The following is a 21,392-nucleotide window of genomic DNA, read 5'->3' as shown; positions in this document are numbered from 1 at the left end:
TCATTACTCATTCTGTCTCCTTCAGCAGCTTCAAGCCTCTGGTGCTCAAGGTCTAGCTTAATGAGCTTTATTCATTGCATTCTCAACTGATTCACTAATCCGTGAGCTGAGGATGCTTCAAAGTTTCGATCGCCTTTTTCCTCCCTAGCATGCTAATTCACCATGAGCCGTGTAGAAGTGCCAAATAAAACCAACCAGGAAGGATTCGCATTAATGTGACCAAGTGATAATGCACAGGACCCAGAATAAACTGGAACTGGAGACGGATATAGCCAAAGATGCAAGTTTTATTACAGTATAAAAAAATAAAATGTATCTCCAGTTGAATGGAATAATTAAAAAAGAGGCCTAAACATAGGAGATAATGAAGGATTGAAATAACTGTGTTTCATAAAAAATTCGAATCAACCAAAGAAAATAAAGAATGTGGGGTATGGGGAGATTAAGGTGTACAACAAAAAAAGGAAAAATTAGGCAACTGCAAAATAGGCAAGCAAAATTGCAAAAAAAGCAATTTCATAATTACCCTAAACATCTTTTTCTGCCTTATGTTCTCTAAAAAAGTTTCCATATCGAACACATACGCTAATACAGATATATATGAGAGCGGTATTAGCTGATCAAATTGGTCCACCAATTAATCAATTCGGCTATACTCTTGAGCAAGGCACTGGCCATCAGACTGCTGCCATGAAACTGCTCAGTCAAGGTTTTTCCCACCATTATAAAGCTATAAGGTGCAGCACCACGTTTTGGGAACCGTCTATTCCAATTGGGTGTTGTTTGTTTATTACTTGCTCAATAGCTTCTGCAAATTGTTTAACATTTTATGCAGATATGGTAATAATAATGGTTAAAAATAGCATATTTGTAATATAATTTTTATTATTATTATTTGGAGGTGTACCATCAAACCCCCCCAGAAAACACGATGTGTTCCACAAACCTAGGGAAGACGCTGTCAGTGGACAGTTGTTGATGATGATGATGATGATGATGATGATGATGGTGGTGGTTTTTCTCAACAGCTTCCAGGTGTGAATGAGCGGAAACTGTGAAAAAGGGTGTGAAGAGGAATGATGCAAGAAAAAGGCTTGGACGCTCTGTTCACTCTCGCGTCATCCTAGCTCCTTAAACAACCCCTCCCCCTCCACACACACACACACACACACACACACACACACACACACACACACACACACACACACACACACACACACACACACACACACACAATATGCACAATCAAACATCTTGCGTGTTTGGCAAAATGGAAGACTGTCAAAAGACACCTTATCGGCCTCTTCCGCCTTTGAAAATCCTGGAGAGGATTTCCATCAATATCACATGAAGAGTTCAATCTGCCATGCCTGACGTATCTCTCTCTCACGAAAACATCATCGGAAATTGTCATCCATTAGACCGCTGCCATTGTAAATGAACTTAATCAAAGAGCTAAAATGGGATATCCCCCTTCACAGGCCCTCCTCTGTGTCTGACCTTTGATTTGTCTTCTCTCAATAAGCATGTGTTGATAATGGCAGGGGTAAAATGTCACCTGTAATCTGAATGGCATTAAATGAAATAGGTCAACCCGTCGAGTGAGGCGCAGTTAAGAGTTGTAATTTTCTCAAATGATGGTGTGACATGAGTGGAGAAAACTCATCTGTGTTGAGCAGCAATTTATAAGCCAAGCACTAATGGTCTTTCATAGAGTGTAATGAGACAGTAATTTTGTTTAAACTGACGATAAATGTGGAGGCAGTTCATTATTCTGAGTACAGTGTTGTTTTCCCATGACAGAAACAAGAGCGCTGGTGAACACGGGAATGAAGAGGAAGCGTAATGATTTGCAAATTTCTTGACTCTTCTGCTCAAATAAAATAAATGACCTATATTTAACAATTCTTAAGGAAATTAGTGTTTCATGATAGCATAACAGAATAAATCAACCCAACATTACCATGAGGTATGATGCAAACAAAAAGTCAGGGAATGACTGTGTTTTCGAGGAAATGCATTTAGGTTGCCTCTCAGTAGAAAAGTCTACACACCAAATACTTTACCTCTCCAAATTTATTTTATGATACCATACTAGATATACTGTTAGATTTTAGTTATAATGTCGTGATATAGCACAAGTGTTGTCTTTTCCTAGTTTTAAAGGCTGCATTACAGTAAAGTGATGTCGCTGTCTGTACTTAGCAGACTGTTCTGGATGCTCTATTATATGCCTTTACCCACTTAGTCATTATATCCAATACTGATGATTAATTATCAAAAATGTCACTGTCTAAATATTTTGTGAAATCACCGATAGTCTCCCCTACAGTAATGTCAATATTGAGATATTTGTTGTAAAATAATGTGATATTTGATGTTCCTCCATTTTGCTCAGCCCTGCTAGCCTGCATGCCTCCGCAAGGCTGTTGCTCACAGCTTCAGTTTTCTACTGATACTGTATTCACACAGTTAATTTGTGTCTGGGTACGGCAGGCTACAGCCCTGCTGTAAATATCCATAATTATTATGATTACCGGGATTGTGTTAATTTGGCTCATGTCTTCTGGTTGGCTGTTACTGTAGACTCACTCTCCTCTGGTTCTCATCCTTTTGGTTTGGTATATTTGGTGTTGTGCTTTTGGGTCCTGTATTCTGAGCCAAGACCGTTTGATTAATGCACCAAGCAATGTTTGCATGTATGCAATAAAAAGTCCTATAACACTGTGAGATATCACAGTAACTGTAGGGCTATGTTACAGGCCGTCTGGATGTTGAGCTATTTGTCTGTGTTTTAGTGCCCTCTTGTGATTAAATCCTGAATATGAACATGATGTCTAACTTCTATGTAAAAACAATTTGCTCTCTGCTGCTATTTTTATGATTTTAACAATTTACCATCCACATGCCCCTTTAATATCCCCTACAGTAGCTTTAAGGTTGTTATAAACTTTATTCCACACTGTCTGTATTTCATGTATTTTACATGCAGAAAATTAAATTTTATGCATGTAAACTGCATGTTCAGTCTGCTGGGTCAAAACCCAAAGTCAGTTTATGCTTCAGGCAAACAATAGTCTGAAGATGTTTTGTATTATTGTTTGATAAGTAATTGATAGGTTAGAATTTTTCCACTAGTATTTCAGTTTGAACAGTTTGTACTGACTGACTGAGGTTTAAGAGCTTTTAATCCACCAAGTGGCGGCTTTGAAATATCTCAGCTGGACTCTCTGCACAAACCAGTGCTACAAGATTTTCAAAATCACACAATAGTCCTTAAAAAAACATTTATCCCTGTCATTAAGGGAGTGTCAGTGGACTGCTGACTTTCTCTTAGACTCTCTGACCTCTAATGTTACAAGTACAAATACTGTTGTGTGTCTTTTTCCAGCTATTATTTAGGAGAAATAAACAATAAAAAAAAATGGGACAGGAGAGGTTTCTCAATCTAAAAAACATGTTAAAATCATGATATCATTACCACATGCTGTTCACTCCAGCTTTTTGAGTCATAAATTCAATCTTTTTTCAGTGGTGTAGATTAATGAATTGATTGTAATGGAGCATTTTGTGAACTCACTGCAATAAAATGGTTTTTTCAACACAATGAGGCTTGAAATTAAAACGCAAAGTTTATTCTATTATGATCTTGATGAGTCACTCACATTCTTTCAAAAGTAAATAAATATCGCAAATAAGACCCATACACGTATTCAGAGCTTCATATAATTCAATACACAACTGAGTTTTTCTATTGTAGATTAATTTCTGTTGTCCTTCCCGCTTTTTGCGTCATATCCTGATTTTTCACATCCTTTATGCTATCTTCCCTTCAGGTGTCACTCCAGAGGTAGGCCTTGTTGTTCAGCACTCTGGCCAGTTTGTGGTTGAAGGGCTGGTGAAATTTGCTGAGGAGGTCTCTGGTGGCCGGAAGCATGGGACCAAGATTCCTGTCTGCTGTCCGCCGAGTGTTGGACATGGGCCGTTTGGACACTGCTGCCTCCACCTGCTCCGACAGAGGACCTGCAAAATGGTAAGTCAAGGCAAAAGTAACCAGGTAAATACACAGCCGGGAAGATACAGGCTCTTTTCAGTATTTAAAAGATATGAACGTACAAAGAGAATGTCATCTTTTTGGACACTTACCCACACTGAGAAAATCAAAGACTTTCTTGATTGTGACTTTGAGGTTGGCAGCGTAGTCCTCCAGTCGAAGAACTAGAATCTGCTCCCTGTGGATAACTGTCAGCCAGTCCAGTAAGAAGACGATGTACATCCCCAGATTTAGTCTCACCTGTTTGGGGAAAATGTCAAAACAAATCAACATGATGGGTCCCTTGTGGAGATTAGAGTAAACTTTCAATCTCGGCTATCAATTAATCATGAACGAACGGTCTTTAAATGGCTTGTTGTGAGGTTGTTTTGTCAAAGACAACACAAATGGTAGATAAAATAATGTAAACCTCAGGACACAGCTGGTATTTTTTTGTAAACGAATCTAATAAATAGAAACATACATCAAGAGCCTGATGTAGCTTGTTCATCTGTGCCACAGACTGTTTAAAAAAAAATGCACCAATGAGCCACGCTGCAGCACTGTGACATTTTCCTTTATTATGTTGAATATTCTAGTTCGTTTTGAGTCTCACACACACACACACACACACACACACACACACACACACACACACACACACACACACACACACACACACCACCCTACTGTTGTTGATAATTGCACACAAAAAAACAGCCAGCTTGTTTAGGAAATAATGTATCCTTTTTATATAATAAAAGTATCTTCAATATTTACATCTTCAGTTGAAAGAACAGGCTTTAAGTTGAGTGCCACAGACGGGTTAGGAAAAAATATAATGCACTAACATGTTGGTTTTGTTTTTTTGTCATGGGGTTCGTTAGCCTGGCTCACAGCTTCAGTTTTCTTTGCAGTGATTACAGTCTGGACACCCTGCTTGCATTCACGTTCTCATACCCACTATGAAGGGCAGACCAATCAGTGTCTAGTGTTGGTAGTGACTTATGTTGAAGACAAGCATTTTTTTTTTCTCAATGTAGTTGCAGCGATGGAGTTTTGGCACATACTGTTTGGTTAAAGCTGCTCCACTAGGAGGCAACAACTGCCAACAATTTCCTATAGACAATAGTCAGACCCATATATACATGCTGTGAATTTGGATAGGTGGTTTTCAGCCAATGATTAAAATATAGACTCTATCAAGCCATACTTTTCCACTTTAAAGTAACTAAACAATGACAAAGCTCTGTACAACAATGATAACAGGTTAAATCGCAGTTAGAAGAATTTGTCCACTGTAAAAGAGGACTGCAAAGGATACTTTGATACATGAGCTTTTAAAGCAACATGACAAAACAATGCATTGACATTGCCCTTGACCCTGTTCAGGATAAGCGGGTATAGATAATGGATGGATGAGAAAACTGTTCACTGGGTTGAAAAAGACCAAATCATTTGTGCATTAATCAACAAAAATAATGCCCTAAACTCCTTTCTTTTTTGTGTGTGTTGTGCTCAGACTCTCAAGCTTCAAAACTGATACAAAAACTGTGTCAAGGTCAGACCATAAAGAATCTGCAAAATTGTTGGCAAAGTAAAGGGAATATGTTTAAAAAAAAAAAAAATCACAACAGTTACTGCCAAACACAAACAAACTGTTTTGACTGAAACAGCTTTCACAGCTTGAAACAAACCAGCTCAGGATATGATGGACAATACTCTATGAATAGAGCAAGCAAATACTTCAAATTGTAAAACAAAGTAATGTCACCTACATGTTCATACTCATAATTTAGTGACTTTAAAGTTGTCTTCATGATTGCTGTTTGTTGAATTTTAAAATGAAGTGAGACAGTTTAGGATTTAATCCAGATTCACAAAGTCCTCAGGAGGGCGCCACAGTTCATCACCTCCTGCCAAAACGCTGTTACTGTGCCTTGATTCACAGCAGAGTGACTTAACAGACCCTCATCTCCATCTCATCCGTAACAGAAGATTCGAGTAAAAAAAGGATCTGAGGTTGTTTTTCTGCACATTTTTGTCCGAGACGGATTGTGTTTCTCTTCCAGTGGTTTCAGGCTGAGCTGATTGCTGCTTTTACTGCAGTAAATCTCCCAAGATAACAGTGTTGTCACCTACATGTTGTGATTAGGAGTGACCGACAGACGGAAGTCATAACACAGCTTACTCCTGAGAGAGCCCTGCGTGATAGGATATACTGCATGCTGAAGGGTCTGCAGTGAGTCTGGGCAGCAAGTTGGTCATATTTTCCCAGCAGAGTGAGAATCACTTCAATGTAGTAGAACAAATCACAACTCTGTCTTTTATCTATTCTGCTGTCAGGCTACTAAATGCTGTCAGTGTGCATTTAAAATTCTATTGACCATGGTTAGATAATGCTGCTCTTTCCTTGCATTGACATTAATATGTTGTTCTGTTGCACCTGACATATGACTATACTACTTGCGTGCCAGTTTTAAAATTGTGTGTAGGACTAGGTAAGCTGCAAATGAACTGCCCTTTTTGGGATCAATACAGTTTGAATCGGAATTTGTTTACAAGTGAAGGCGGGTAGAAATTCATTTAAAAAAAATGAAAACTGTAATTATACTTGGGTAGTTAAAAGTGAGAATATCTTTTCAACTGACCGGCATGACGTTGGAGAGGCTGGTGTTGTAGACACAGGAACGGAGGGACTTCTCAAACAGACAGGACTGAAACAACTGCACAGACTCTATGACCTTCTGATGGAAGTCCTCGGCTGACTTGTTGGCCATCTTAAAGTACAAGTAGTCGGAGTAAAGCCTGGCAACGGAGTACAACACAGTTTTTAGCCAGTTGGAAGTAGGAAAAGACATTTTGCTGGATGGGACAGTAGGAATTCTTATTCAAAACAAATACGTTCTGCAGCAAAGGCAGATCACAGGAAAGCCCTTTTAAAAGCAATCAAAGCTGTTAGAATTTGTTTAACCACAGAAAATCACAACATTGTCTGTACAAGCAGATGTGGACATTAATTTCTTTGTACCTCTCGACTGGATCTCTGAGCATGATGATGATTTTGGCACCAGGTTGGACTGTGTGGATGAAGTCCTGGGCCAGGAAGGGTGGCTCTGTCTCCTCCCTGTAACTGTGGAGATAGCTCCAGGCTTGGTTGTCCCACATTGTGGATGCACTGGCTTCACCTGTGAAGACATTGACAGTCTTAGTATCACTGTGGGTAACAACAGTTCATGTAAAATGCAACAAGTAGTGCAGATACCTGAGCGTAATGTGGAATGGTTGAGCTGAATTTTAGGACCAAAATATGCAAGAGATGTCGCTAATAAACACCTTCTTTAACTGTGAGCATCATGCTATGTAAATCTATACCTGAACATCTTTGCAAGTAGTAGTTCCAACTTTTTAGATTTAAAAAATATGCTATTGTCGTGAGTTTATGCACACAAAATCTAAATGACTTTTTTATTTCAGCATGCAAACCCGATTCAACAAAAAATATATTGCTTCATGTTTTCAAAGAAGCGACTGTAGAAAACAAATGTTAAATGTAATATTTAATATCAACTTGGTGCTGATTGCCCTTCAAAAAAATCAATAGCACCTACCTTACTGCAATACTACTTCAAAACATGTTATTTTTCTATTGAACGTGAGTAATCTCTTCCCCACTGTCTCTCGGTCGGATGAAGTTTTCAACCAATCAAACTTTGAATCACAACATGTAACAGAATGAAGAGTGAATGAAGGCAGTTGTGACAGTGCCCGGAGGCGTTTGAGTTTCTGTGTAGACTTCTAAAGACACCGCGCTGTCCATTTCAGACCACAAAATATCACAAATAATGTGAGCCGTATTCCCCTCCGGCTCTTCTCATGAGCACCGTGGTGATTCTGAGGTGAGAGCCGTTTGTGGGAAATCCACTGAAACTGAACAAGGCCCGACAATAAAGGAAAAAGAGACGAGATATTTGAATCGTGGTCAGGGTCCGATTGTTTGGCTGTTCAAAGTCTCTCAGAAGATACAAAATAAAAAAGTACAAAGGCAAAAGATTCTTCCATCGGCTGCACAATGGACGCTAACAATACCAAATCATCCCCGCCCACACGAACACACGCAAACACTTTCACATGTGCTCACCTGTTATGAGCTGCCCTGCGCGGTGGTCTCCAGATGAATTTCCACTGATTCCCTCCTGTATGTTGTGAGCGGCCAAGTCAAACAGATCCAGGTAATCTTCCACAGGGAAACTTTCCTGGAAGCCATCTTTAAAACGGATGTAGCCTGGACCCCGCAGTACAACAAAATAACACTCATTATATACTCATTTATAGACTGCTTTTCCGTCAAATTTATTTCATGAATTGTGTACGTTTTGAGAACACACTCAACATGTTTTTTTTTACCTCCACTGGAGAATAATCAGTAGAGTTTTAAGTCCTCCACATCAATATGAAAATAATTTGACTTCATTTTGTACAGTAGTTGGAAGCACAAATATATACGATACAGAACTTGTGCAATATTTTCTTAAAAACATCAGAACTGCTTAATGTATTTATTATGTATTACTGACTGAAGGTGTTGCAGTGATTTACATATATAATATACAGCACTTCCTGTTGGAGGCTTACAGTAAAAGCTCTCCAGGGAAGAGAATTAATGAGGCCTTTAATTGTGAAGCAGCTGCAGCAGGTCTTGTGTTACAGTCAGCAGTCGTAGCTCGGCTTCAGTTTGCGTTTTAGCTTCGCAGTTTATTACTACGTTGGGACATTTTTTGTACTTCTGCTAGAAATCGTCGCTATGAATTCTGGTCCTGAATTCTGAATCACAGTTCTATGTTTGGTGCAGAAGAACATCATTCTGCCAAGACTGAAAGTAAATTCACAACCGGAGAGCAGAAATATGGACTCGATCATAAAATTTGTGAAAGTTCAAATGGGATGATTGGAAAGAGACCTTGGAGTAGGAGACCTTGCGGTACTTTTGGGAGTCATCACCTCCAAAAATATATAATAAGGACTGGTTGCTTTATTGCTTATGAGAAGCATGTTGATATAAATTGGCAACTGAGTCAACTGCTTGCATTTTTGCTGTAGTTCATGCGGTATAAGCAATGAGGAGTGAGGCTCAATGTCCTGTTGAAGGAGTGTTTTGACATTTTGGGAAATATGCTTATTCAATTTCTTGCAGAAAGTTGGATGATTTGTAACTACTATTATGACCATTTTATTTTTGTTGAAACTGTCTCAGGAAACTTTTGTCACAATTGTAAAGCCTGCAGCTTAAACTCACAAATTAACACAATACAGGTTATATATTTAATATGTACAAAAACTCAAGTGTGAATACAAGTTGTGCTTTAATGAGGTGGTTGTAATGAATGTTGTTGCGGGATCATTTCTTAGCCATGGTTAGTGACTTCCTGCAGTTTCTTCTGGTTACCTGGCAACCTCGAAGTGACCACACGGCTTCAGGAAGTTACTTTCCGCAGACAAGAAACGGTTCCATACTTAACCCTATCTTGTATCTGTTCATTATTTTTAAAAAGGCTGTGGTGAAACTAAGCAAATTGACCCAAGTACTGTACTTAAATACACATTTAAAGCACTTTTACTTTACTTTCTATTTAATGCTACTTTAAATTTCCACTCCATTTCAGAGAAATGTTGTATTTTCTACTTCACTACATTTGTCTGACAGGTTTAGTCAGTAGTTGTTTTTCACATTACAATTCACATACCCTTTGGGTCCAGTAAAAACATGTATATCTCCAAATTTGGTGATATTTAAGTTGAATTTTTCTGATGAACTGAAGGATTAAATGTTCCTTTATGGGTTTAGGAAATCCTTCTACTTTAGTTAAACATGATTTAAAAACCCACTTGGATTATTTGAAAAATGCACCATCATAAAGCTGAAAAAGAGATGTTTTCTGAGCTGGTTGATTTAAAAAATAATAATAATAATAATAATTTTTGTTTTTTAGGTCCATGGTTCTCACAGGACAGCGATGCTGCAAACATGTGATTATGTATAATGCACTACTGTGGACATCACAGCATATTTTGTACCATCTGTTTGCCCTTTGTCTGCGTTCGATTATCACCTGAAATGACCCTTTAATCCATCATTTTGCCCCCACAAGCATTCTCAAAGCAATTTTAAGACGCTATAAACTTCCTAATAACTCACCAAAGCGTTTCCTGGTCCACCAGTGCGGCTCCTTCATGGTGTTGAATTGGACCTCTGGATGCAGCAGCAGTCTGTGAAACAAGTCTGTTGTGCCACACTTTGGCTGGCCAATGATATAGAAATACGGCAAACAGCGCAAGCGAAAGTGTTTGCCATTTCTGTGGTGTAAGTGCCGGTGGAAGCTCGTCCTCAGGTGGTCACACACAGTCTTGAAAGTCTTTGAGCGCAGAGTGAAGAGGTTTCTCCTGTATGGATCTGTGCCGAGTTCACTGGAGAACTCTTCATACCAGCAGGGGCTCTTGATACCGGGCAAGAAGCGGCGAGGAATTACTGAGAACATCTGCAGAGAGGAACAAAATGAAATTAGGCAACACAGTAATGGAAAAATGACAAAGATAATAAATAATACTCTGCAACCTTTTGGTAAATCATGATTCTCAGGGGTGAAATGTCATCTTTGCTAATCTTGCAGCTTTTATGGCAGAAGTCATCCTAAATGGGTGTAAAGGTGACCTTTTCTCAGTGAAAAGCAGCTTTTTTTTCACCTTTTAATTTATGTAATTTACATCAAGTTCAAGTGACATGAACCCTATCACAACATCCATATTTTAAAGCCATGTGATATAATTTTGCAGCTTTTCGACTGATGTATCATCACCTACTGTACTTACCCTTTATGTACAACTGCTAGTGACATCTTTTTTTTTTTCTTGCTTTTGGTAAGATATCCATACTAATAATTGGTATTCATCTTGTTGACTCTCTTCTGTTTTTGACTTTTGTAATTGTGATTTACAGTGTAACTACCCGAATTGCTGATGCTCTTTCCAAAAATGCTGCAAAAGGATGTGTTGTATGGAAACATATGATGAGAACATACACTAAACACAGGTGAACTGCATTAGCACATAGTAACAGCGGTCAGTAAACCCTTTGCAGCCCTTAGTCAGAGTGTGGCAAGCAAAGACTGGTCATTACGAGTTTCACCAAACAGGCATTTACTACAGGGCTGATTATAAGTCACTTGTTATTTATCAGTGTGAGCGATTCACTTTTGTCAACAAAAAAAATAAAGTGGTCAAGTACAAATATTTTTAAGTGTAGACTGAATTATTACTTGCGCGTGTATGTTTGCCATAATGTATAGCAAAAATGAGTCAGATCATATTTCCATTGACTTACACGGGAGTCTGTTTCGACGACGTCCTTTTCATCAGGCACCTTCCTGGGTGTGTATTCCTGTTTGGAGCTGATGATCTTCACCAGCAGTTTCATGTCTATTAAATTATTTTTAGTAGAAACCTTTGCTACTGCTGTGCTGACCACAGGTCTGAGCTGATAGGGTGAGGAAGTGAACAAAAGTCCCTTCTTGTCCCACATCAAAATATAGGAAGCCATGATGAGGAACGTCAGCGTCAAACCCAGGAGGAAACTAACCACTTTGACTTTAGAGATGCGCTGCAGGTTGGTTAAAAACAACAAGGGGACGCACTTGACGTCCTGGTTTTCAGGAAAGTTTGTGTGGCGGAAGTCAAAAAGCGTCCCGATAGACCTTTTCCCATAGTTTTCAGCCATAGGCAAGCTGTGGAGGCTGTAACTGTGGTCTGTCTGGGGGTTGATCCCATATTTGCAGTCTGATTGTGACATACTGACATGGAAGCAAAGTCGTCATGTAGAAAATGGAGCCAGGAAATTATCCCCCAAAATAAAGTTCAGGTTTCACCTACAGGAGGTTGCGTTATGAACCTCCAGGTCATCATTTGTCTTCATTTCTAACGCATTCCGCAGTCTTCCATAGGGCCTTCTGTAAAAGAGAAACAGTTGTTAAAACACGACATGCGGCTTTTCACCCAAAGAGCAGCAGCGAAGTTTCCTTTGAAGTATTTCAGTCGTCTCTCATAATACCAAGGAAAGTGGTGTGTAATATCGGTGTATTTGATGGAACTTTGTAGCCTCTCTGGGGTATCAAACTATACTCCCTTCTATAAGAGGATTCACCTTGAAAAGGTTTGAGGTCAGCTGCAAAATGTGTGTGGTCTGCTGTATGGAGATCCCTTGCTTTGTGGTGAGGGATCTACAGTGCATGCAAAGACAAGCTCTACCAAGAGACCTTCAAGGTCAGAATAATAGTTACTCTATAATTCAAAACCAAAAACACACAGTTATTCTCTGAGAGTTAAAAGCCCACAGAGAGCTTTGTTTTGTTAACATGGAAGTGTTCTTTTCATGAGCACAGTTTTTTTCACAGAGAACCAAGTTAAGTATTGATACAGGTGGACACGTAGTATGGCAAGTGCACGCATTATGCTTTCTTTTCACACTACATGAATGAACAAAAAGTAGGCATTATTATTTCAAGGGTGGTGTGCTAATAAAATCACTTCTCTGACACTTGCTTGAGCCAAAGCGTTTTTCTTTTTCTATTGTTGCTGAGCTTGTGAGATTTAACAGTCCCACCAGAACAGGGAATGAAATCCTGCACCAGTTCTACCAAAGGACAATTTACAGTTTATTTTCTTTACTGCACAACAGGGCCTGTTAAAATGCAGCCGCAATAACATTATGCAAGTCAACCTGTTCACGCTTACATTATTAAAGGTGCATTAAAGGAGTATAAAGAAAGGCGCTCCCACCTCAGAGCTTGATTTTGTTCCCAGCAAGTAATTAAACCAATAAAACAAGTCCAGCAAAAATATTTGACCACTGTAAGTAAACGAGAGAACTCTCAAGTGTGTGTGTGTTTTGCATTGAGGATGTGATGATAGTTTCACATGGTATCGCTATTGTAGCAATGTACACCGACGGGGAACAATTGCACCAATTGCAATTGGAAACGAAATCAAGAAAAGTAGCTGGTACCAGCATAGTACCAAAAGCAGTGTAGCGCCAATACCGGCAGTTGAAAAGTGGCTTTATTGCAGAGATAGTGCAGCTACACACAGAAGTTACTAGCAGGTCAACCATAACTGTAGAGCACGCTTATCCTTGTTGTGTCAACACTAACACCAAATCCAATGAGTCATGCTGTGAACTAGATCGACACCTGAAGAGGTTGTCAGATTATTGGTTCTGTTGAGTAAGAGTACTTCTGGGATCGCAAGGCCAAAACTCAAGTGTTTCAAGCAGTGCAATTTTGTTATTAATGCTTTGTTTATATGCAAAACAGTCAAATGGCAATGCAGTGGTAAGACCACTTTAAAGGGGCACTCCACCAATGGCATTCTGTTTTCTCAGTTGGAGGATTGCTGTGCAGCCTGTAAAATCTATTCAGTCATGTCTTCGGGAGGGAGCTTTTCCAAATCAATAAAATTTTGATTATGTCAACCTGGGCTTACAAAGTGTTAAGAGAAAGCCTGCATTGCAGACTGGTGGTACAGAGTTTGAATGAAGTCGGCATTTAGACGGGAAGAGTTGAATGAACAACACTTGCCAAGCTGCATTATGGGACGTGTAGGATCCAGTGTTTTTGTAGGTTGACAAATACCTAAGAACAGAAGATATTCTGGCATCTGCTGCTTTGAAATTGAAAATATTTTAGACTGTTTCTAGGGAGTTTCCCAACTCTCTCAATTCAGAAATCCCAAGTCAAATTATTGCAGGATACTCAATTCACACAAACAGTGCTAGAGTGTGGCCTTTGTACATGAAAATGTGTTCTGGCGATCTCCTTTTTTTCTTTCTTTGATGCACACTCTCTTCAGTTTATCCCTGTTTAAATGTGCAACAATCCTATAAATCATGGGTTGCTCAAGCAAAGTCCGCATCAGTACCCATTTGATGAATATGTGCACCAAGGGGTTCAGAAGTGAAAAAAGAAAGTCCTCGCACTCTTGCTGATTTCATAATGGGACAGCTCTGAGCCCTTGCAGACTTAACAGGAATGGATGTCGATATCTGCAAGTCTGCGTGTGTTGCTGCTGGATTGGGAAAATAACGTATTTTTGATCCCTCTGGAAGTGTTATGGGCCTCATTTAATGAAATATCAGTAGACACAGGTGAGCTATTTAAAACGCCAATGACGGCACTCGCTAAATGCAACTCTGATACAGTAGTTAATAGTTGAAGGTATAAGTGAATGGTGCTTCTGATACCGAGTTGTTTTTATGCTTTTTAATGACGTGTAACATTCTTTCTATCTGTGTTTTGAAAAGTGTTATATTAATGAATTCTACTGTTCCCTAGTCTAATTTTTTTCATGCCTCTGCACATCTTTATTTCTACAAACATAGGTAACTGTTATCATCTCTGTTCCCCGGATCTAATAATCTATTATTCCATTGAAAGATTCATGTCTGGTTAGGGCAAACTTTCAAAGTGTGAGAGAAGAGAGAGATTAGGAAATGTGACAGCATAAAGAGGACAGTGAGAGTCAAGGGTAAAGCAGAGAGTGGAGGAGTGAAGCAGCAGATATGAGAAAAACAGTGTGAGAACGAGCAGTAGAGACAGCCTTTAGACCTCTGGTCTAAAAATCGATCTATGGCAGGAAGCTAACAGCAGGTGGGATTGACTGTGGTGAAACCCCACCATCAAAATCCTGATGACTCAAAATAAAAACCTGCATTCATCATTGCATTTGATGCCTTTGTTGTCCTAAGTGCACAAAATGTCAAGACGCCTCTGGAATTGAAGCCAGACTGGGTTATTACTCATCTTGTTTGTAAAGTGTCCCGATTGTTTACACTGTGAATTTATCAGATTATCTAAATCAAAAATGATGTAATACCATGTGCGAGACTGCATTGAAGAGGCACATTTTTTGAAGTAAAACTGAACTATATTTGTCTCTTATCTGGGGCTTTTGGTGCTAATCTCTAAAAACGGTTTGCAATTGAAAAATCAGGGCTACACTCATGTAGTGTGACTTGCATAAGAAGTGCAGAAATGCTAGTGAGACTACTAAAGCCCTTTGAGCTAAATGCTAGCGTCTGCATGCTAAAACTCTCAAAATGACAATATTAAGTGTTTAACATGTCCACATCTTAGGATCGCAAGTTATCATGCTAACATTGTTAGTGCACAACAAAGTAGCTATGGCAGCAGGTTTCTGGTCATAGTTGTACAGACCGCTCCACACTTTGGACCAAATCATTATATTGCAACACCAGCAGACGAGATTTCCTGCTGGCTGGGACATTCATGGACCCTAGAGAATTAATGATCTTTTCTATGTATTCGGTGTTGAAATATTTCAGCAGAGAAGAAATGAGTTTCTTCACTTTGGAAATGATACTGCTTTACCCTCAGTTTGAAGTTTACTCATAAAGGCAATTGTGATTCTTTTTTTTCTTTTTTTTAGGTAATATGTAAAAACATGTTATTAGTGATGCAGGTCCACTCTATAACTTGTGGCTGTAAAATAGACAAATGGATGATTATTTTCTAACCTTGCACAGCTGTTAAATTGGAAAAAAGTGAACAATTATTTCTCTCAAACTATAATCATCATACAAATTTGTTTCAGGTGTTGCATTTGGTGCAGGTTTGGTCATTAGGACCAGGAGTGTAAAACCCTGCAAACATGCAAATATATACTATGCACACTTGTACACACATTAGACACTGCTTCCCCGTCTTGCACCCTCTCATTTTTCCATCTCCATCAACCCTCAATGCCAATCAGACACAACTCATTTTGTGCTGCAAAAACACCAACTAAACGGCAAATGATAATCAGCATTCCCACAGAGCTCCTACACAGACAAAACTGCAGCATGCTGTTTGCAGATGTATGGCTCTGTATGACATCAGTAATATGAGTGTATCCAATAGAGCTTAACCGAATGTTAAGACAAGAGGACCATCTGTGACCACAAAATCAGTAAGAGAGCCATTCCAAGAGCCGGCACTCGGCACACTCAAATATTCTCGCCTCTCCTGAAACATATTTTAATCACGTCTCCATGTTTATAACTGTGTAAGCACATCCTGACCTTACAGTACACTCTGTGACTGGAACTTGGCTGAATCCCAACAGTGGGGAAATGGGAGGCACAAGAACAGTCTGATGCCACAAAAGGAAATAAGACTGCTGATCAGGAAGTCAAACAAAGATGGATGGGATACCAAACTGGGGATAATACAACTTTCTCTATACAGATGAAAAAGAAGTCAAAAGTCAAAGTAATTTGAAGGAAAGAAAATAACAATTACTTCCTGCTGGGAGGTACTCTGATATGAGGTTTGTTTCTTTCTGAGCCCCTTTTCACAGTCAGATTATGGCTGAAATCTTTGCAGGAAATCTAAAAATGCCCTGAGAGCACAAATATTCAGGAAACGGGCTTAATCCACCTCATCGTGCTGGACTGTTTCTCCCTTTCCTTTTCACTTCCCACCGAAAGACAAGAAAAGGAGCGGGTTGATTTTCTGTCACTTGCGAATGATTTTGCCCTCGCAGGAATTTGACTCCTTAATCTGTTAAATAAGCAGGCTGTTGAAACAATAGTACAGTCTAAACAAAACAGACGCATGCTAAAAAAAAAAGAGAATTAAACTGCTTATTTCACCACCGCATACCTTGACATCTGGAGTGCAGATGTGGTCTTCAGTTAAATTTTGCATTTGTAGACGCATGTCGGTGTATATATCTGCATGCATGTGTTTTTTTTATGGCAACACATGGTTTGCTTCAGCAGAACTTTAAAACCAATGTGACATTGATAGTAAATATAGAACATCTGAAACATTACCTACTGTTTAATGAGTGCAAGGAGGAAGAGCGTGCAGTGCTGAAGACAGATGGAGGATCTGAGGTCAGTCTGGGTGGGCAGTCCAGTCTTTGTCACTTATAACGGGTAATTCCTGTTTATTACAATTTAGGACTTATTTTCAGAGGTCTGGCCATTGCATCTATTGACTGATAACATTGAGAGCATTATATTGATTGTTGAGCTCTGGGATGTGACCCTTACGCTGTGAAAGGGCAAGAAAAAAGTGTTCAGCTCTTCAGGCAGGTTGTAAACAGTTTTGCAATCTTATCTGCACCACTTTTCCTTTGGATGACCTGAAATGTTAGTATTAATTTCTCATTGCACAGAAAAAAAAACTAAAACAGGTTCTGGAGGTCAAAATAAAGGCAGGATGTCAGCCTCTGAACTGAGAGAACTGGTGAGCAAAAGCCTTGCATCAAGATGGTGGCCTGTGCCTGCTAATGATAAGTGCTCATCAAATACCAAAGAAAAAAAATCAAGCTTTCACAGCTTTCCAGGTTTTGGGGAGTGTGTGTGTTTGTATTATACCACTTTTAGACCGAAAGCAAAGAAGGTTGGAGGCATTCTCCTCCCAAAGGACAGTCTTTTATACAAAAAGAGGTATGACAAGCCTTACCACCAGTTACGTTATTGTTATCATTATTGTTAAGTGCAGTCATGTGAGACAGCATCAATCATCAACACGTGTTTGTGTTCAAGTGACAAATTTCTGTTGTGTCTGTTGTAATTATAGCGGAAGGAAAGGAGGGAGGTGAAGTGACCTTGTTATAGAGCCAAACAGTCCACACAGGGAGGAGGTCAGGGTGGGTGGATGGATGGGTCAACAAAACACTGAACTGTTTTTGTTTCCTGTTTGAAACTTTTTTTTTTCTTTTTTTTTTTACTGTTCCATAACACTGACCCAGCCTGGTATTACCAGACCGAAATTCACTGTGAATAGATAGGGTTTGGCCACACTCCATTAGGGATTGTTTCCATTTGTTACATCCTAATTAGTATTGACATCGTATTAATTCTGAAACTATTGGAGCAGCCTTTGACCAATCTGTATTGACCTTCATGTGACGTAGGTTGTGCAGCAAAACTCACCAAGCCTCTCTCAATGTGAGCATTGCACAACATCCTGTCAGTAAATGACTTGCAGTATTTGCTCAGTATTTGTTGGTGTTGCTACAACTCACTTAATCTAGCTCCACCACTGCCGCACTTATTTGAACTAAATTTCGAAACAAACGCTCGACTTCATTAACCACTTGGTCCCCCACTGGTCACTGATTGGTCCTCCCGCTAGAGTGGCTGAACAAGCCTTAATGCAAACAGGGTTTCCAGACTATCATCACAACAAAGACTGAAGCTATGAGCGATAGGCAGGTGGAGCCAAACTAACAGTGACCACATGTATATTGCTGACAAAGGTCCTCTAACTTTAGTAAAGTCCTAATCTTAACAAAAACCAGATCTTTTCCTCAACCTAAGCAAAACTTGACTACAGCACTGTCCATAACAGGGTGATGTATTTGATGACTTTTAACATCTCATCTCTGTAAAGCTGCCCCTACAGGTTATATCAGAGAACAGATTAAAGGACCTGTTGGCTCCTCACTGTTAACAGAGACCAGTCTGCAGTGTCTTTCCATACCCATCACTAATAAACCTGTTTCAAAGGGTTCCATTAAAGTTTCAGTTTAACCCAATTCTGTTTATTCCTAGAATTCAAATTTAAGTTAAAAAAAAAATCTTAATTGTAGTTTGATCACAGTGAAACCTAAGCAGAGTAATTATTCTGCCTGATCCAATTATTCCTGTTGATTCACCTGAATAACAGAAGAAGCAGAAGATTTTGTAACAGAGGCTTTGTGTTCTCATTGAATCCGACATGTCTCTTCTTGAGTTGTGACCTCACCTTTATCTGTTGATTATTCTGAAGAAAAACGCGTGAAGACAGAACCTGTTGGCGCTGTTCATCTGCCTTTAACTGCTGTTGACTGTGTGTGAGGACAGTGCTGTTAATACCGTCTGCATACACAAAATGTTGGAACAAGACATGCAGCAGCTTGATTGTATTAGTTGGAATTTTGTATTATTATTTAACTCTTGTGAACCAAAATCTTTTGACACTCTCAACATACTTCAAATAAAAAGTTCATACCTGTGGAAAATACTCATATTTAACCCTTTATTTTTCAACTGTAATTATTATGTGTCATGAGCATAATTATATCTTTGAAATGACTCATGACTTATGCGGCAACATTATACTTGGAGCACTACCTGATCCCACATTATTATGCTGTTATACATTGCAGAACACATTTGTCTTGGCTGGTGACTCGGACTGGATTTAGGGCCACAGTGTGTATGCTGCTAATTTTGTGTTTAAGCAAAAAAACAAAAAAATGTAATTGACTTCATAGTAACCAAGGTTATGGCAGATTACTCACACTACAGTGTGCCTTAAAATATGCACTGAATAGCCAAGTTCATTAAATGCATCAGAATGGATACATTTGAGTAATTTTACTTCTTCCATGTTGTTTTTGTTTTGTTGTAACACAAATTCAACCAACCAGCTCAGATCTAAGGGAGCGAAGGACAGTACTTTTTCAAATCAACTGCAGTGAAGTGAAAATCTCTCCGCCACGACTACAAAAAATAGTGTTCAAACAACACCACATCAGATGGAAAAGTCAAAGAAAAATCCCTGTGAAAAAATCTCATCCATCAGGAAAATTACTCAACAGCAAGAGCAGAACAATAAAGGAGTGACAGATGCAGATAGAAGTTTGACTACGCTGAATCATCCTCTCAAAAACAGTTCTCTTGTTGGAAATAACACGAAGCCAATTGTGCATTACTAAGGCTTGTTGTCATCTTGGGTTAAAAACTACCAATTCTTGAAATAGAAACCCTGAGATGTTGCCAAAACACTTCAGTATCATGTAGTCCTCCCACATTCCTAATGCTCTGTTACAGAACCATTTTCTACCATTTGTGGTGGACCCCCAGAATCCAGTCTAAACAATCTAATACGATACAAGTCGCTCACTCTCCCTCTCCCCTCTCATACTTCTGGCATTACCTAAGCCTTCGAACACTGGCCCTTGCCAAAAGAAGCATGGCTTTGACATCTCGGCAGCTCCAGACATGTGTTCCGCAAATTCGGGGGGCAACCTAAAACCTTCCTGCACAGCAGACCAGGCAGACTGCAGGGCTGGGTGCAGCAGCCGTGAAGGGATTTAGCTCAGAGTTATGGGGTTGTGAAGAGGTGCTACAACTTGTATACCGACACTACATCCATCTCCTCCTTGTTGAGATCCAAATCTGTCCCCTTCAAATTAAACAATAAAATGCAACTTTACTGATTTAAGAGCTGCGCTAAGGGTCCACAGAGGCGGGTTTGTCCAAAGGTCATCTGCCTACCTGTCGGGACCTCACGCTCTGCACTCTGAACAGAGCTGCAGCCGCTTTAATAGCCTGGAACTGGGAGGCAAAGAAACTAAATGTCATGCAGGGATATACATCTCACACATGAGCAGATCTCGCTGCAGACTTTAAACCAAAACCTCAGCGATGAGCTGGAAATCCAAATGCACAAGTCTCCTAATGGCTTGTTTACTTGGATGCATGAGAAAACCCATAGTTAGAGGAATTTGCCAGAGATCTCAAATAGATGTCGACAGAGAACTCTGGTTTGTTATGTTACTATAAACATATTGATAATTACAAGATAAGCGCCTGACTTTGGGAGCATGTATACAAATGTTTACATTTCATCTTTGCCTCTGAGTACAGTCCTGTTTCGGATTCAGCTTCTAGTGCACCAAGAGTCCTCAACCCCCCAGAGAGGTGATACAGAGATATTCTGCAGCTGTTCAGTGAGGCAGACAATTTAACCAGCAGGACAGTTAGTTTTAAACATTGCATAGCCTTGACTCAAACTTAACTTTGAGGGACATTATAGCTCATTTTCGGACACTTAAACAGTTTGTATGCAGTGTTGTCACTGTATTTTCTACTGTTTCAGTTTAGTGTAGCCTATTATAGCATATAGGAGCTGTCTAATCACAGTTATACCACTCTATTTTCAAGTTGTCCGACTAGATTACCAAACCATTCCTGTTAAAATGATTTTAGGTGAATTAAAACAATGTTTAGTATCAGGTTAATTAACTATTAAATGATCGAACAAAAACATCATCATCTTCTCCTCAATCTTTTTGTCAGTAATTCTCTAGTTGAACAAAGATACCCACATTGGAGTTGAGTCGGTTTATCCCAAGCGTCGCTGGTGCAGCCGCTCACGACGCACTGCAACCACCAGGAAAGGCAGTCAACGGGACTCGGCAGGTGTCTCTATGAAACGTCAAGAGAAGTAAACGATCAGTTGGAGTATCCTCAGGATCAACTGTGTTCATGTTGACAGCCGCCGGACAGGTTTGGTCACGGAAAGGCGAG

At 39.5% G+C, this 21,392-nt stretch overlaps 1 protein-coding gene across 1 annotated transcript; it reads right to left on the bottom strand.

The window, feature by feature from the left end:
• Positions 1 to 3,613: 3,613 nt before the first annotated feature.
• On the bottom strand, positions 3,614 to 21,205 carry LOC138617664 (carbohydrate sulfotransferase 15-like). The gene is made up of 8 exons (XM_069692839.1): positions 21,191 to 21,205; positions 11,412 to 12,033; positions 10,230 to 10,569; positions 8,175 to 8,318; positions 7,065 to 7,221; positions 6,685 to 6,841; positions 4,147 to 4,294; positions 3,614 to 4,023 (listed from the first exon to the last, which is right to left on the bottom strand). The coding sequence occupies exons 2-8, from the start codon at positions 11,874 to 11,876 to the stop codon at positions 3,833 to 3,835; spliced, it is 1,602 nt and encodes a 533-aa protein (XP_069548940.1). The 5' UTR covers positions 11,877 to 12,033; positions 21,191 to 21,205; the 3' UTR covers positions 3,614 to 3,832.
• Positions 21,206 to 21,392: the final 187 nt, after the last annotated feature.

Source organism: Brachyistius frenatus, unplaced genomic scaffold, assembly GCF_029030835.1.
Source record: "Brachyistius frenatus isolate BFR_SWC_R1_liver_20210118 unplaced genomic scaffold, ASM2903083v1 Contig_13, whole genome shotgun sequence".
NCBI classification, from domain to species: domain Eukaryota; kingdom Metazoa; phylum Chordata; class Actinopteri; family Embiotocidae; genus Brachyistius; species Brachyistius frenatus.
Note: the sequence above shows the minus strand (reverse complement) of the source record. Positions and strands in the feature narration are given on the sequence as shown.